At 39.4% G+C, this 14,595-nt stretch overlaps 2 protein-coding genes across 4 annotated transcripts in view; both read right to left on the reverse strand.

The window, feature by feature from the left end:
- The window catches only part of arl8ba (ADP-ribosylation factor-like 8Ba), an 8,774-nt gene extending 7,467 nt beyond the window's left edge, over positions 1-1,307 (reverse strand). The window contains exon 1 of the mRNA XM_035524721.1: positions 1,073-1,307. Within this exon, the coding sequence (XP_035380614.1) occupies positions 1,073-1,195 (123 nt within the window). The 5' untranslated portion in view covers positions 1,196-1,307. The remainder of the gene's footprint in view (positions 1-1,072) is intronic.
- A 314-nt stretch (positions 1,308-1,621) lies between these two features.
- Positions 1,622-7,282, reverse strand: tnfrsf18 (tumor necrosis factor receptor superfamily, member 18). 3 transcript variants are annotated; one of them, XM_026996419.2, is made up of 7 exons: positions 7,267-7,282; positions 5,219-5,285; positions 4,819-4,998; positions 4,260-4,347; positions 4,101-4,174; positions 3,127-3,246; positions 1,622-2,686 (listed from the first exon to the last, which is right to left on the reverse strand). In XM_026996419.2, the coding sequence occupies exons 2-7, from the start codon at positions 5,247-5,249 to the stop codon at positions 2,562-2,564; spliced, it is 618 nt and encodes a 205-aa protein (XP_026852220.2). In that variant the 5' UTR covers positions 5,250-5,285; positions 7,267-7,282; the 3' UTR covers positions 1,622-2,561. The 3 variants fall into 3 exon arrangements, with proteins under 3 accessions (XP_026852220.2, XP_026852218.2, XP_026852219.2); XM_026996418.2 differs by lacking the exon at positions 7,267-7,282 and adding an exon at positions 2,960-2,993 and having other exon boundaries at positions 2,575-2,686; positions 5,219-5,437; XM_026996417.2 differs by lacking the exon at positions 7,267-7,282 and having other exon boundaries at positions 5,219-5,437.
- Between the last annotated feature and the right edge of the window lie 7,313 nt (positions 7,283-14,595).

Here is a 14,595-nt window from a genome sequence, read left to right on the forward strand (position 1 = left end):
ATTAATGTTTCACATTAAAATGGTACAGCAAAACAAATATCAGTGGAATGATCCAAGGACACTGGAAACTGAGCTCACGAGTGTCACTGCTAGATATCTTACGCCGAATACCAGGGACTTGGCGACAAAGAACATTAGCTAGGTAGCTATATAAGTGAACTGGTACATTTAATTTTATTTATACCAGTAAGGCACCTCCTTGATTCGATCTGACTAATTTTCTTTGTTAACTACAGATAGCTAAGCTAATTTTTCTAGCTGTCGGTTAACGCTACCTGATGTTGGTGGTGCTGATGAGCAAGTCGATTACTCATCCTACACCGCTTAACAGTTGCTATGGAAGTATTGAAGTCGATAGGATAAGTTTAATATAGCTGCATATCGTTCGACATACGTCATATAAATAAATACTGACCACATAGTTTCACTAGCAGTCTAGCTAACTAATTAGCTATTTACCCAACCTAGCTACCTAGCGTTAGGTTAACTATCTTGAAAGTCCAACATTAGAGCTGCGACTAGCGACTAGCCAGCAGCTTGGCACAAATTGTTAGCTCAAACGTAGCTAGCGTTTCCTAATAAGATAGCTAGCTAACAAGGATGGCTAGTTGCACTGGTGAATATGCTGTGAGCTAACCCACTACTTAAAATAACCATTTCACTACACATCTGTAGTCAGATAGTGCTGCTAATTTATCGCAACAAGCAAAATTAAATCGAACTAACCTAGCTAACAACAATGTCTAGGCCAAGCTGGATATGTAGCGTTAACTGGCCAGCTATCGTGCTAGCTATTCTAGCTAGTCACGGTACCTAAGGCGAGTAGTAAGCTAGCAGTCAATTGCTAGCTAGCTAATGCACTTTTTGCTGTTTTGTTACATCCAGTCACTTCGATAGCTAGCTATTTGAGTAACTCGAACCTTAAAGATAATTCATATTCACACAGCTATGTAGCTAGTTTCATGACTTGTAAAAACTGCATGACTCATCGGATAGCTTGCTATTAGGCAAATAGCAAGGTAGGAAATGCTAGCTTAGCAATATTACCAAATGGGGTGATGAAAACACTTACAGCTATCACATTGACAAACGTGGTTTTCCCCGAATATTGAAGTCCAACAAGGGTTAACTCCATCTCCTCCTTCCAGAACAGGGACTTGACCCAATCTAGGAAACGGTTAATAAGTGCCAACATTTTTGGATTGAAGAATTACAAGTCTTTGGTGATTTTCTTTTCAGTCTGTATACCAGCGGGTGTCAACGTAATGTTTGGAAGGAACTGCCTGCTGTCATATGACCCCGATAGGATCACTGCGCTGTAGGCTGTTCTTTAGCATTAGGCTGCACAGGACTCTGGGATTTTTCTGTGCTTTTTGCAGCAGTTAAAACTCAGATGCGGAAACCTTGCCCTAAATGATTTTAATGTTATGGATAATGACCAAAGTCATATAATTAAACCATATATAATGAACAATATATGAGCATAAATATTTTTTAAATAAAAGAAAGGTCTATTCATTTTCAGAAAATTGCAAAAAGGTTACTAGACTAATAATTTAAAAATTAGAATAGAAAGTATTTTAAATCTATTGTTGAAAAAAGGTAAACACAGACACCAATGTTCTTACAACATTTTTTAATTACAACACTGGGTGACAAAACAATGAATTAAACGTGTGTTTTGAATGCAGTTGTAAGTGACTGCAGGCACCTCCATAGGCTGGCTCTTTAAGCCAAAAATCATTTATACAAGGTGATCTTGACTTAAGGAAGACACCTCCTACCACCCCCACCCCGCACACACACTCCAAAAGTCATAAAACGGATTGTAAATTCTGCCGATCAAGCCATGCTGGTTTTGGCATCCCTTTGCAATATATGCATTATCTACTCAAGATATTTATACTGGGCTGGTCAGGCTGATGAAGTGCATGTATAACATGCTGTACTGAATACAACACAAACACAGATTAACGCAGTCGTGCTATTTGTAATTTCTTGCACATCTCACCATAATGAAGTTGGGCTAGAACTCAGCAACTGAATTAGACAATACCATAGTGAACCATTTCCTGATGCCAACAACAGATACACTACTCTCCAGCATACATCCTATATACCAATGACTCCTGAGCAGGGCTAAAAATAAATGAGCAACCACGAATAGTTTGTTTCACCCTTTTTGACAATCTGAGTTACAACCCAAATTCAAACCTAAATTTTCCTTAATCATTTTAATATTTCCAGGCATTTGGCTGTCCTTGCTATTATTCCAGATAGTAGTAACACAATTATAACAATAATTTTATGAATTCATGGTTATTGCATCTAAGTTCCAGTTCTGAAATTATTCTTAAATAGCTTTTCTTTACTACACCTGAACGCTACATTCTGCCAGTCCATGTAGAAATATAACCTTTCAATAAAATAGAAAAGAAAATGTTCACAGTTATTCTCACCAAGTAACACATCAGGAAAAAGAAAAAAGAAAAAAAAAAGATTCTGAAGAGGTGTGCGGCTGCTGGATATTTGCAGTACGTTTCCAGAAAATAAAATTAACTTCAAACATCACATTGTTTAGTGGAGGCTTCTGAAAGGACAGCACTGATATGTGGATCATGCTTTTCACCCATTTCTTCTTTGGACAGTTTACACATGCAATCATCCGGATGTGTCAGATAGTACTCTACAGAAAGACACACTGAGGTTAATCATTTTCACATGACATTTAATGCATTTGGCAGACACTCCTATCCAGAGCAACTTATAATTTTCTATTACAGACGTAGGCAAGCATAATGTTAAGACTCTTGCCCAAGAACTTATTGGTATAGCATAGAGCACTGGCCTAGATGGGGATTGAACCCCAGTCCTGCACAGGATTGGCAGCATTGTTACCCACTAGATTATACCATCTGAACTCCCACAAAATGGGAATGTCTTTTTTAAAAATACAGACCTAACAATGCATTTCAGCATGACATCCATACAGACTGAAATGAAAGTACACAGAATTTCAGAAACACTTATTGGCTCAATAATAATGGGACAAGATTCAGTGATTAAGAAAATACTAATATAGCCTGATGATATTAAGTGGGCACATAATTGTTTGATGTCACTTACTGGTTTTCCTTTTCTTGTGCATGGCCCTTTGAATGCAGACATCAATAAGCAGCACCACACAGATCAAACTGGTGATAGCTAAACACATTCCCATAACTATATGAGCCAAGTGATCATCATCTGTTAAAAGTAGGCAGATAAAAATAAGTGCCGCTGTCATGTCACCCAGCAAAGAACACATACTCATCCACCATTCACAGCACCCGATCATTTACCCAGGTCCAAATCACCCACTTATTAATCACTGAGCATTCTGTTTCCCATTTCCCATTCCCCTTTTTATTTCCACAGACACCCTTTGTCCAATACTTCACATTAGCCTTATTGAAAACTAACGCTATCAGCTTTTGTACAAGAAGAATGTCTTTTCTTAAATTGAGAATATTCTTTACTTTTGTTTCCTTCATTAAAAGTAATCCAACTCCTGAACTTACATCTCACTCATTTGTTACAGTCCCTAAAATCTTGACTCTCCAAGGTTAACAAAGCAAAAAAGATTAAGAGGAAAAGAATGTGAAAAAAATAGTTAATAGAATAGATAATAGATAACAGAAATATTTACTGCTTAGAATTAAATACATCTACATTGACCAGAGCTGAAATAGACCATAATGGACACTTTATGATAGTGTTGCTGTCATCATCAGTGTGACTACAAACTACCATATGTAATACCTTAGCAATCTGAACAAAAAAGCTTAAGGAAGCAACTATGACAGCACAAGCAGACAGCTGAAAATTTCATTATGAGATATGACCGCATGCTAACATTACATTGGCATTGAAAGTATTTTCAACAAATACATTTTTTTAAGCATCTGAGCAGTTATGTCAGTTATAAAAAGAAACCAAAAGCAAATCAGAACTCTGAATACATCTTGAATGTAACAGTTACTAAACTGTGCAGTCTAAGGGTAACTTTCATGAAATAATAAGAGCTCAAGCCTTGTGAATGACTGATAAAGAACACTAACCACTTTGCCAACCACATCTTGCATTGTGCGTCATGTTTCCAGGGAAGAGTACAGACAAACCAAATTTGCGGCAGCTGTTTACGAAAAACAGAACATTTATAATAAGAATATCAAGAGATGGAGCAAGATTATATTGGATTTAACTTAAATGTCACTTACTCTGCTATGGGCTCACACATGCTGTCCTCAGCGTCATTGTATGTTGTATTAAGGCATGGTTCACAAATATAACTGAATATGTAATTACCTACCAAAGGTTCACAAAAAATGTGTTTGAAGATATCAGTAGATTTTGCTATTTAGTATTTTTTAATTGTTTGATCATTGTTGGCTTTATTTTTCAGATATGTATCTATCTTTGTTGTTTATACCAATCTGGTCAAGGGATCTTTAGACAGCAAGCAAAAAACCAGGACATCAAATGTACACTGTGTACAGTACAAGAGAGCATTGCCTGCACACTATATTTGTGGGCTTTGCTGTTTTCAGTTTCTTTATAAATTGCTCCCCCTCCCATATACACCCCCCAGGCTCTTTAAAAAGAAAAATGCTCCAAACTAGACCACAAACCCAAACCACAGCCTCTTACACTCTATGCTCAGACCCCAGCCAGTAATTTTCAGAACACAATTACAATCCACCCAGTTGCTCACCATCTTAGGGTAAGAATAAGTATGACACGGAAACCCCTGGTAAGAGGAAGTGAGCCAAGTCTTACCGTTTCGCCTGAGTTCCTCTCCTCGTTTGCACCGTGGTCGGGAAATGCACTGAGAACAGTCAGTATTATTACACAAGAGATTACTGCCGCAGGAGCACCTGGTGTTAGAGCTGCTTGCCGCTGGGCACTTCTCACATGTACTAGGCTTGGTATCATTGCAAGGTATTTTGGGATATTCACCTATATAATACAGATAAGCAACTTCACTCAGTGCAGTTGGGGTCCTGTAGCAAAGCGGTATCTAACTGGAACTTAAATAGCTGGAAAGACATTGTTTGGCTTTTTCATTTTGTGAAATATACTAAGACTTACTTGAGAAGGGATGTTGTTTTAACATTACTATGTCATAAGAGACAATGAAGGTAACAAGATTACTATTATTATAATATCAATATTTTACCTGAAGGACAGGCATCACAACATCTCCCCATATGTTCGTACTGAGTCTTCCAGATACAATTGACAGCCTGGCACATGGATAAGACAAAGCCAATGGTTAACAGTTTCAGTAAGAAATGTATAATATCCATTTTAAGATCCTGCTGCCACCAGAGCTGTGAGCTGCCAAAAGTCTTGGCCTTTTATGTGAGGCAGCTCAAACATCAGTGGTTTCCAATGACCTAACCCACTTATAAGCAGGAACTAAGAGACCCAGAGAGAGATAAAGAGAGAGAGAGAGAGAGAGAGAGAGAGAGAGAGAGAGAGAGAGAGAGAGAGAGAGCACATTTGCACGACATAGAGAGATACATAGCGAGAACATGTTTGCACTATTATGAGATTTTATGACTGGGATAACTAACCTATGAGAGTCTTACAGAGGTTTAAATAAGGTTGTTTATAATCACAGTGCCATGATACATTTTTACAGTGAATCTTATGGTTTATGGCAGGGCAGATTTTGACTCAGCAATTTCAGAATGCATTATTTGGTGAGTATAAAAATACATTTAATGGCTTTTTAATTTCATAACTGAGAAGTAAATCTATGTCTTTGGAGGAATATCACAAACTGATTAATACACAATACATTTGTACATTGTGGTGAGGTTATTGCTAAGGGTTTTTTTAACATATACCTCAGTCTTGCCATGTCTGAAATTTCTCGATCACCTACTGATTCACAATGTACTACATTGTGGTAAAGACGCTGACGAGCCTTCTTTGCCAGGGAGTTGGTATGGTGGGACCAGGATAGGTCCTGCGAGATAGTCCAAAACAGAATGTCTCCCCTGAATTGTTATTTTCATATTAACTGCACTAACATTTGTCCTACACAATTCATGTGTAATGGGGCAGAGAAAGTCAGATGCTTGCGGATAAGAGGTTTGGGTTTTATTGTAATCCAGATCAGTAGTCAGAGAAAAAGGCGGGGTCAGAGCCAGAAAAATGAGATCAGGGATAAGCACAATCATGGAGTAAAGTCAGCCCAAGTCAAATACCACAAAAGCAATCCAAAAATAGGCAGACTAATCCAAAGGGGCAAGCAAGAGTCAGAATAGAGAAAATACAAAAAAAAACAAGACCTGGTACACAAAAGGGCAAGACAGGAGAAACCACTCAGTATGCACAGTGATACTGGAAGCAATACTGCACAATGGTAAGAAGGAGTAGGCAAGCTTAAATACACTGGGACTAGAAGAACAGGTGATGTTAATAATCTGGTGATGATGATCTGACAAACTGTCTGTGATTAGCTGGGTTGTTAACTGGGTGACCAACAGCAGGTTGGGAACTGTAGTGAGCTGGGGACATGGGCATGACACCATGTAATATCCTTAACAGAAGGAGCTTAGGTGGGAGGCAATGTTTTCAAAAGTGTCTATATGGTGTGTTCTTCCCTCACATTATTTTTCAAATTTTTTTCTACATTTTCTAATAATTGAGCTAAATTGTACAAGTGAGTGCCATGGAGAAGATGGATGGGGTTTGGTTATTCTTTGTTAAACCTTAAAATAGAAACAATTTGAAAACAAAAGACTTTAATGTGGGGACAGGTGAAAATAGAGCAAAGCGGATCACGCGATAAGCAAACCACAGTAGAAGGGCAATCCAAATTGTAAATATTAGAAATTATAAGGGAAACATTCAAACTCAGGGCAAATACATGAGAGACTTTGCAGAGACAAATGGGGAGGACTGGGTTTAAATAGAGGAAACAACAGGGCAAGGGAGGAGGGGGTGTAACTGGTGCTCAGGATGAAGATAATGAGTTATGGGGAATTGGAGGAGGCAAAGCAGGGAGTATGACAGCACCCCTGCCCCAGGAGCAACCCCAGACCTGTCGCACAGTGTTCCTGAGGGACAGCCCCTCAGGTGCTGTGTGGACCAATCCAGACAATACTCATAAAACTGAATTAGTTTGGGGTGCAGGATGTCTTGGGCTCCAACTCAGCACTGCTCCTTTGAGCCATGCTCTTCCCAGTGCACAAGGTACTAGTAAGGTACTACCTATTTTTGGATTCCATGAGGGTCTGGACTGAATAAGCAAGGGAGCCCCTGACATCAAATGAATGTGGAGTTTTGGCAGGTGGAGGGGGGCAGCAACTCAGTTAGTGGTCCACAGATGACTGGCCTGACGAGAGATACATAAAAAGATGTTGAAGCACATAAGGAAGAGAGCTGACAGCTAGGAGGATTTACATACCACGCTTTAAAAAAAAAGTTACTTAAAGGGTTCTTTGCTTTGGTGTATGGGTTCTTGGAGGAACATTAAATCGGTAAAGAATGTTTTCATTATATGGATGTGTGTCATTACCATTAGGTTAAACAACTATTCTCCTTTTAATATGGATAAAATGTGGCAAGATCAAATGAGCCCTTGCAACGAAAAACAATATATCAGGTATTTATGCTTTTTGTATAATCAGTTATTTTAGTTTTTGATTTTGTTCACTTTTACATTAAAATTACATTCAAATGAAAAATATGTTTTATTTAGATGTACCTTGCTTCATTCATCTGGGCATTAAAAAATAAAATTCACAATAATGATTTATATTATTATTTTATTTAGTAGAACAGTACATGGATATGTTTGTTGTTGTTGTTGTTGTTGTTGCAAGGGCTCAAATAATGACAGACTTACTTAAAACTGTAACGGCTGGAGCTGGACGTTCAAAGTCTCTTGACGGAGACAGACATTTAATAACATACGATAAAGACAACGGCACACATATCACGTAAACAGTGAATATGAATACACATACGTCTAGCTTGAACACTGTGAACATTAACAAAGGCAACATGAACAAAGACCGACAACTCTGCACTCTCCTGTAGCAGTTTAAATACATACAAACATTAGACACAGAAGCCGGTGCAGGTTTGCAAACATGGGCATGGTTACAAACGACAAGACAAACTCCCAAATCACGTGGCGGGCCGTAACAGGTGACCAGTGAGCCTGGGACCAGTCCGTGACAAAAACAAAGCTCTCTTATTTATCTATTATCTCTAAATTATCTATTATTTCATATATCCTACAATTAAATCAGCAGGATGTTTTGTCCCCTCATTATTACAGTCAACTTTCTCTTAAACTGCTGTTTATCACACTGTAGTTTCACATTTTATTCTGTTTAAATTATCTTTCCTCTTCAGTCAATACATGCAAAAGATTGTGTCATCCTCTACCAGTAAACACTCAGAGTAAAAGTGTCTCTGGTAACCTGAGGTGAGCAAAAAACATTAATGAGATTTCAGAAAATTTAGTGAACCTTTACTCTGCTGTGAATGTTAAAAATGTCTACATTGTGAAATTATGAAATATAAGGTAGTCAGCAAGGTCGTTATCTAATGACAAAATAGAAATAGCTAGCTAGCTAACATTAAGACTGGCAGAAACTCATAAACTAGCCAATGTTTGATTACGACTAGTTGAAATTCACTTTATAAAACCCTTTGTTCCAATTTAAGCAACATTCTAGATATAATTTTTGTGATTTTTTTGTAGACAATGTGACTTTTATTGCCACGAACTATGTAGCTATTGAGGGAGAAAAAATGCAGTTAGGCAGTTGTTAGCTAGCAGTACCACAGCGGTGTCAGGTGCCATTTTAATGGATATTAAAAAAATATCCATTAAATATCTGGCCCCCATTTTAAGACTTTGAAATGGATATTTTAGATATGCTATAAATAAACTCGATTATGATTAGTAATTTGTCACAAGCTTGGTGAACAGTTAAGGTAGCTCTTTAGAGTAAGCCTTTTTAGAGTAAGTGTACATAGCTAGGTAAGAGTTAAATTCTATTTATAAGATTAGCTCAGACCAAGTGGTGTAGTTCCACATAACACAAATGAAATAGTGTGAATAAGATAATAAAACATTGGTTTTAATAAGATAATAAAATATATGGTCATATAAACAAATAATTGAATGCAATCTTTTCAATATTGTTTAATAATATGAAAAGTAGATATGATAAATGAAAGATTAGGGACGTATTCAAATTGAATAAGCTTATTTATTAATTAATATCAATAAGATCAAAGCCACTTAATGTTAAGGGCAGTTTACTTATGCCCCAGCTTTTTTTCTCAGTAGAGCCCTAGAGAGAGGAATCCCTCCATGCAGAACCACAGAAAAAATATATTGAAAAGTGATGCTATTGTGCAAAAAGTCCTGTTTCTCTATTATTTCTCTATATCTGAATAAATTAGTTATGAATAAAAAGAAAGTACTAATAAAAGACAAATTAAAAAAACTACCAATAATCAATTCTCTTACATGACAAAGTGGCATTTTCCAGGTGCATTTTATAGGTGTACAGTTACTGTCATGGGATGCTCCCCCCAACGAGTCAAGTGGTACGGCCTGCCATGTGCAGGGAGGTTCACCTTAACATGCCCTTTGTAATTGTACACACCTGCATGGGGTTTAATGGCTTGTGTTTTTTGTCTATTTAAATCTCGGATAGTGTGCGTACTGTGTTGGTCATTGTTAGTCTGCTGTTAAATGTAAAACTCGTACATGATCATCGTTCAATGTTATTTTAGTCTGTGTTTCGTTAACATTATGTATTTGTGCCACCGTTGTTGTTCGTCTCTTATCTTAATAAGTGTGTCACTTCATCGAGGGAGTCTGTGCGTCCTGCTCCACGCCCATCAGCACTCGGGCCAGCAGAATCGTTACAGTTACAGAGCTTTTAGCTTGCACATTTGTCAGCCACACTCCACCCCATTGAGCCCACTTTCTAACAACACTCTAAAGTGCAATCTAAAAGTGAGCACTGGAAAGAATGGACCTTTGACAGTAACAAGGGACATTAGTCTGTAATATAAGACTGATATGCCCTATGAGGTGTGGTGTATGAGAAACAGCAGATTTTTAAGATGTACCACATTCATGTGAATCTCTAAACTAACAACACAGTACTAAGACAGAACTTTGTTACCTCAAAATACTATATACTTAAACATGAAGCAGCATATACACAGTCTACTGCAAAGGAGAATGAACATTAATGAGACTAAAACCACTTCATAACTATATAGAAGAATAAGTGTTTGCAGCTATCTGCTTGAGGCAGGAATATTACCTATATCTGAAGGACAAAGAACACATATTTGGGGACAACAGTACATATTTCAGACAGAGAACTGAAAAAGGTATGTAGTAGGCCATATGCCAAAATGGAACAACCACACTTGACAAAAGTCAGGGTCTATGACACAACGTATCTTTGCTTACATATGCATTTGGCAGATGCTCTTATCCAGGGTGACAATTTTCTTGAGGAATGGTATTTTATTCTACTGCATAATTGAGTATTTGGATCTTTACGTACACCACAATGCATTTAGGAGTTTCAACATCAATTCACACATTTAGATACTCATATGACCTTTGGCTGTCATGTGATCATAAGATATTTCATGTGTCTGAATCATATTGGCCTAAATGGCAGGGGATTGCCAAGTTCTCAGATTGGAGGCACAACATTGTCAAGGTTATAGTGCATGGCAGTCACCTCAACTTAGTTTACTATACAATTCAAAGCATCATAGCCATATCAGACCAAATAACTGTCACAGGATGACGGCGTATGCTATTAGGGATTCACTACCATGTTGACCAGTTGGCAATAAATATTTAGATGGAAGGTGGCTTACACTCAACATATTAACATATTAGACAATTAACTATGTAGAAAAAGATGATTATTTATGAAAAATGCATATTTCCATGTAGGAAAAAAGATAAAAGATTCAAGTTAGCTGAATGCTAAATGCAGAATTTTACTTTGAACTGACTACCTTCATTTATTACTGATTCATACTGCTGATTGTTATTTAACCTAGTATGACTCTGTGGTCAAACTGTCATTGTAACTGTGATTTGCTTAATTAAATACTTAGAACATTACCCTCAAATGATTAGGCTGTGTAGTCCTCTTGTGGGACTCTGGACCATCAGGTTTGAGGTAAAGCATATTTATCTTTTAAACATGTCATTAGACATACCAGTTGCTTTAAAAATGTGGCCCTCTCATTGGCTGTAAAACGTCAGCTAATGATTGGTTATCATTAATCATGTCAGTCTTGACAAGCACAATGCCACAACCAGCCACACCAAACCTTGATACATGCCACCAGTACGAAAACCAAATTCCTAAGTGGATATCTATAAATACACTGTAACCCTAAAAATGGCCCGCAAATTAAATAAAAGGGACCATAACTCAAATCCAGCAGAAACACCATTAAGTGGGCTCAAAACGGTGTGAAGACCGATACGCTACACTAAGCTTAAATCTCAGAAATATAAGGTAAAGGACAAATTAAATTAAAATTGCTAGTTAACTTGGAGAAAAACACTCATGCTTTTGTTCCAACAACATATTAAACAAGATTCATACATATTTGATACACATAGATGACTGGGGGTTTAAGCTTATGCATTCTGTACTCCTGTGTTTCTGATTTTTGTGCTTAGATGTATTTTATGGTTAGACGTGACTATGCATTTCTTTAAACTGGAAAAATAGACCCACAAACCCCCAATGTTTTGATGTCATGAGGCAGGACCAGAATGAGTGTGTCATTGTGACTGTGCCGTGAGATGTCATGATGACACACACTTACACACAAATGTGAAACTGAGGCAGTACCCACTTCAGTATGGCTTTGATCATCTGTACCCTGTATTCTAGTCCTTCTAGACTACACATTTTATGTGTTCATAATCACACAGTCATCGCTGTCATTACACAGTGGTGACTGAGGGGGAAGTACATAATATAGATGTGTACTTGAATAATAACTTATGAATCAATGACTGAAAAACAGACATATAATGCTTGCTGAAAGGCATTTTCTTTGCTTTATTGCATGTGGTGTTGAAAATGTTCTACTACTGCTAACTATATAAAAATTGCATCATAAAATTTTAAGCAAACCATATTTCTTCTTCAAAAATTTGTCTATGAAGAAAGGGAGCCTCTGAAGGAAAGAGCACTGTGACAGAGTGTTACTCAGAAAAGTAAAGTGAGTTTTTTGTTGTGGTGATCAGAATGCACGCTAGCCATCTGTAAAAGCTGGGTTTGAGATCAGGTGTGGTTTCTGCCTTCGGCCTTTGCTACAAAGTCACTCTGAAAATAATCTAAAGATTCTTTGAAACAGCAGAGGAAATTGTGCACTCCTCACTGACAACAGGAAGTAGTGGTTTTATCAGTTTGGTGTTAGCAACGGTCTAGCCACTGCACTAAATGACTTAAAATTGCGCTAAAAGTTAAAATCCCAGAAAGCGCTGTAGCTCCCTGCGAGTGTGTGCTCTAGGCCAGCCACTTACTGCTTCTATCTTGCAAGGTTTCATGCATACGCTGCCCTCGCAGATGATATACCCCAGGAAACTCACCTCTTTCTGATGGAACTCGCATTTCTCCAGTTTGCAATAGAGGTGGTTCTGCAAGAGAGTGCGGAGAACAACCCGTACGTCACCCACATGTTGGTCCCGGGAGGAGGAATAGACCAGGATGTCATCTATATATGCCACGACAGATCTACCCATGTATTCACATAGGACCTCGTTGATATAGGCCTGGAAGACAGAAGGGTCAGTGGCGAGATCATATGGAAGCACCAAGTATTTGTAATGTCCTGAAGCTGTGCTGAAGGCACATCCACTCATCACCCTCCTTGATCTGGATGAGGTTATACATGCTTCAGAGGTACAACTTTGTGAATATCTGGGCTCCCCTTAATTTCTCGAGCGCTGCAGGGACAAGGGGGAGGAGGTACAGCTATTGCATCAACAGTTCATTGAGTCCCCGATAGTCCACACAAGGCCTCAACCCTCTGTCCCTCTTCTTAACAAAGAAGATACTTGCAGACACCGGGGAGGTGTAGGGTTGGACGAAACCTTGCTGGAGGGCCTCCTTGATGTATTGCCCCATTGCTTGTTCCTCCTCTTGGGAGAGAGGGTAAACCCTACATCAGGGAAGAACCGCACCCTCCTTCAGCGTGATGGCGCAGTCCCAGTCCCGATGTGGAGGCAGCTGTGTGGCTCTCATGGGGCTAAATACCTGCGCCAGGTCACTGTATTTCTGGGCACTTTGAGGTTGTTCTTCGCATCGGGACTCTCGAAAGACATGGATTGCAGTGACACCATCTGGTGGGATAGGCATTTGCCCTCGCAGGTGGCCACCCACTGCATGTGGGGATTGTGTGCCCTTAGCTATGGGAGCCCCAGTTTAATCGGCTGAGAGAGGGAAGGAAGGAGGTAGAAAGCAACACATTCCACATGCTCCCCTTCAGTCATGAGGAGAACACAGGTGAGTAATATGTGTTATGAACCCCGACGGTATGGGTCCCCCATCAATCGCCTGCATGCTTAATGGAGTGGGGAGGGTAATGGCCCTTATTCCCAACCTCTTGGCAAACCCCCAGTCCATAACATTGCCCGTTGCACCAGAGTCAACTATTGCCGATGTGGAGAGTCGATGACCCCAATATACCACTGCAACTGATAATTTGCACATAAAAAGGGTCGGAGAACAACTCATCGAATTGCGGTGCTTCCCTTGGTTCCCCGGCTTGTCTTTTACCCTGGCCACACCTAGTTACATGGGCTCCACCGGAGCTTCCACTTGCGCCAACGCTGGTGCAGTCTTCTGCTGTTGTCTCCCTTGGGGAAATTGCCGGTGTCGCTCCTGTAGGGCACAGTCATACGTGATAGCTAGATGAACCACCTCATTCAGCGAGGTGGCCTCCTGTTTACACGCCAGTTCTGCCTGGAGATCAGCCCTTAGTCCATAGATGAACTCGTCTACCAAGGCGCACTCATTCCAACGAGCTCCCACAGCTAGCGTCTGGAATTCCATTGTGTAATGTGCCACTGTTCAAATTCCTTGCCTTAGGCAGAGCAAGGAGTGCCTAAAAAGACTTCCCTGACGTGGATGAAAAAACACAGCTTTGAGCTCTTGAATAAAACTGGCATAATTGTTTATAAGCGGAGAAGCATCAGTAACAAAAGCCGCTCCCCAGGTACACGCTTTCCCCATAAGCCCAGGAGAATACAAGTGACCTTAGCATGATCGGGCAGTCAGGGTTGATACCCAAAGAAAAGCTCACACTGCACGACGAAGCCCTCACATGCTTCTGGGTTTCCACCATACATCTTGGGGGTAGCGACAAGGCATTTTATCCCCTCCGATACAAGTGGGGTAACGGGAGGAGTTGCTCGTTGTTCAGGACTCATAGCCAGGCAATTGGCAACCTGCCTGAGGTGCATGACAAGTGAGCGTAACTCCCCCATCTCCTGCTTCAGCTGCTCCA

This window comes from Electrophorus electricus, chromosome 3 (genome assembly GCF_013358815.1).
Source record: "Electrophorus electricus isolate fEleEle1 chromosome 3, fEleEle1.pri, whole genome shotgun sequence".
NCBI classification, from domain to species: Eukaryota; Metazoa; Chordata; class Actinopteri; order Gymnotiformes; family Gymnotidae; genus Electrophorus; species Electrophorus electricus.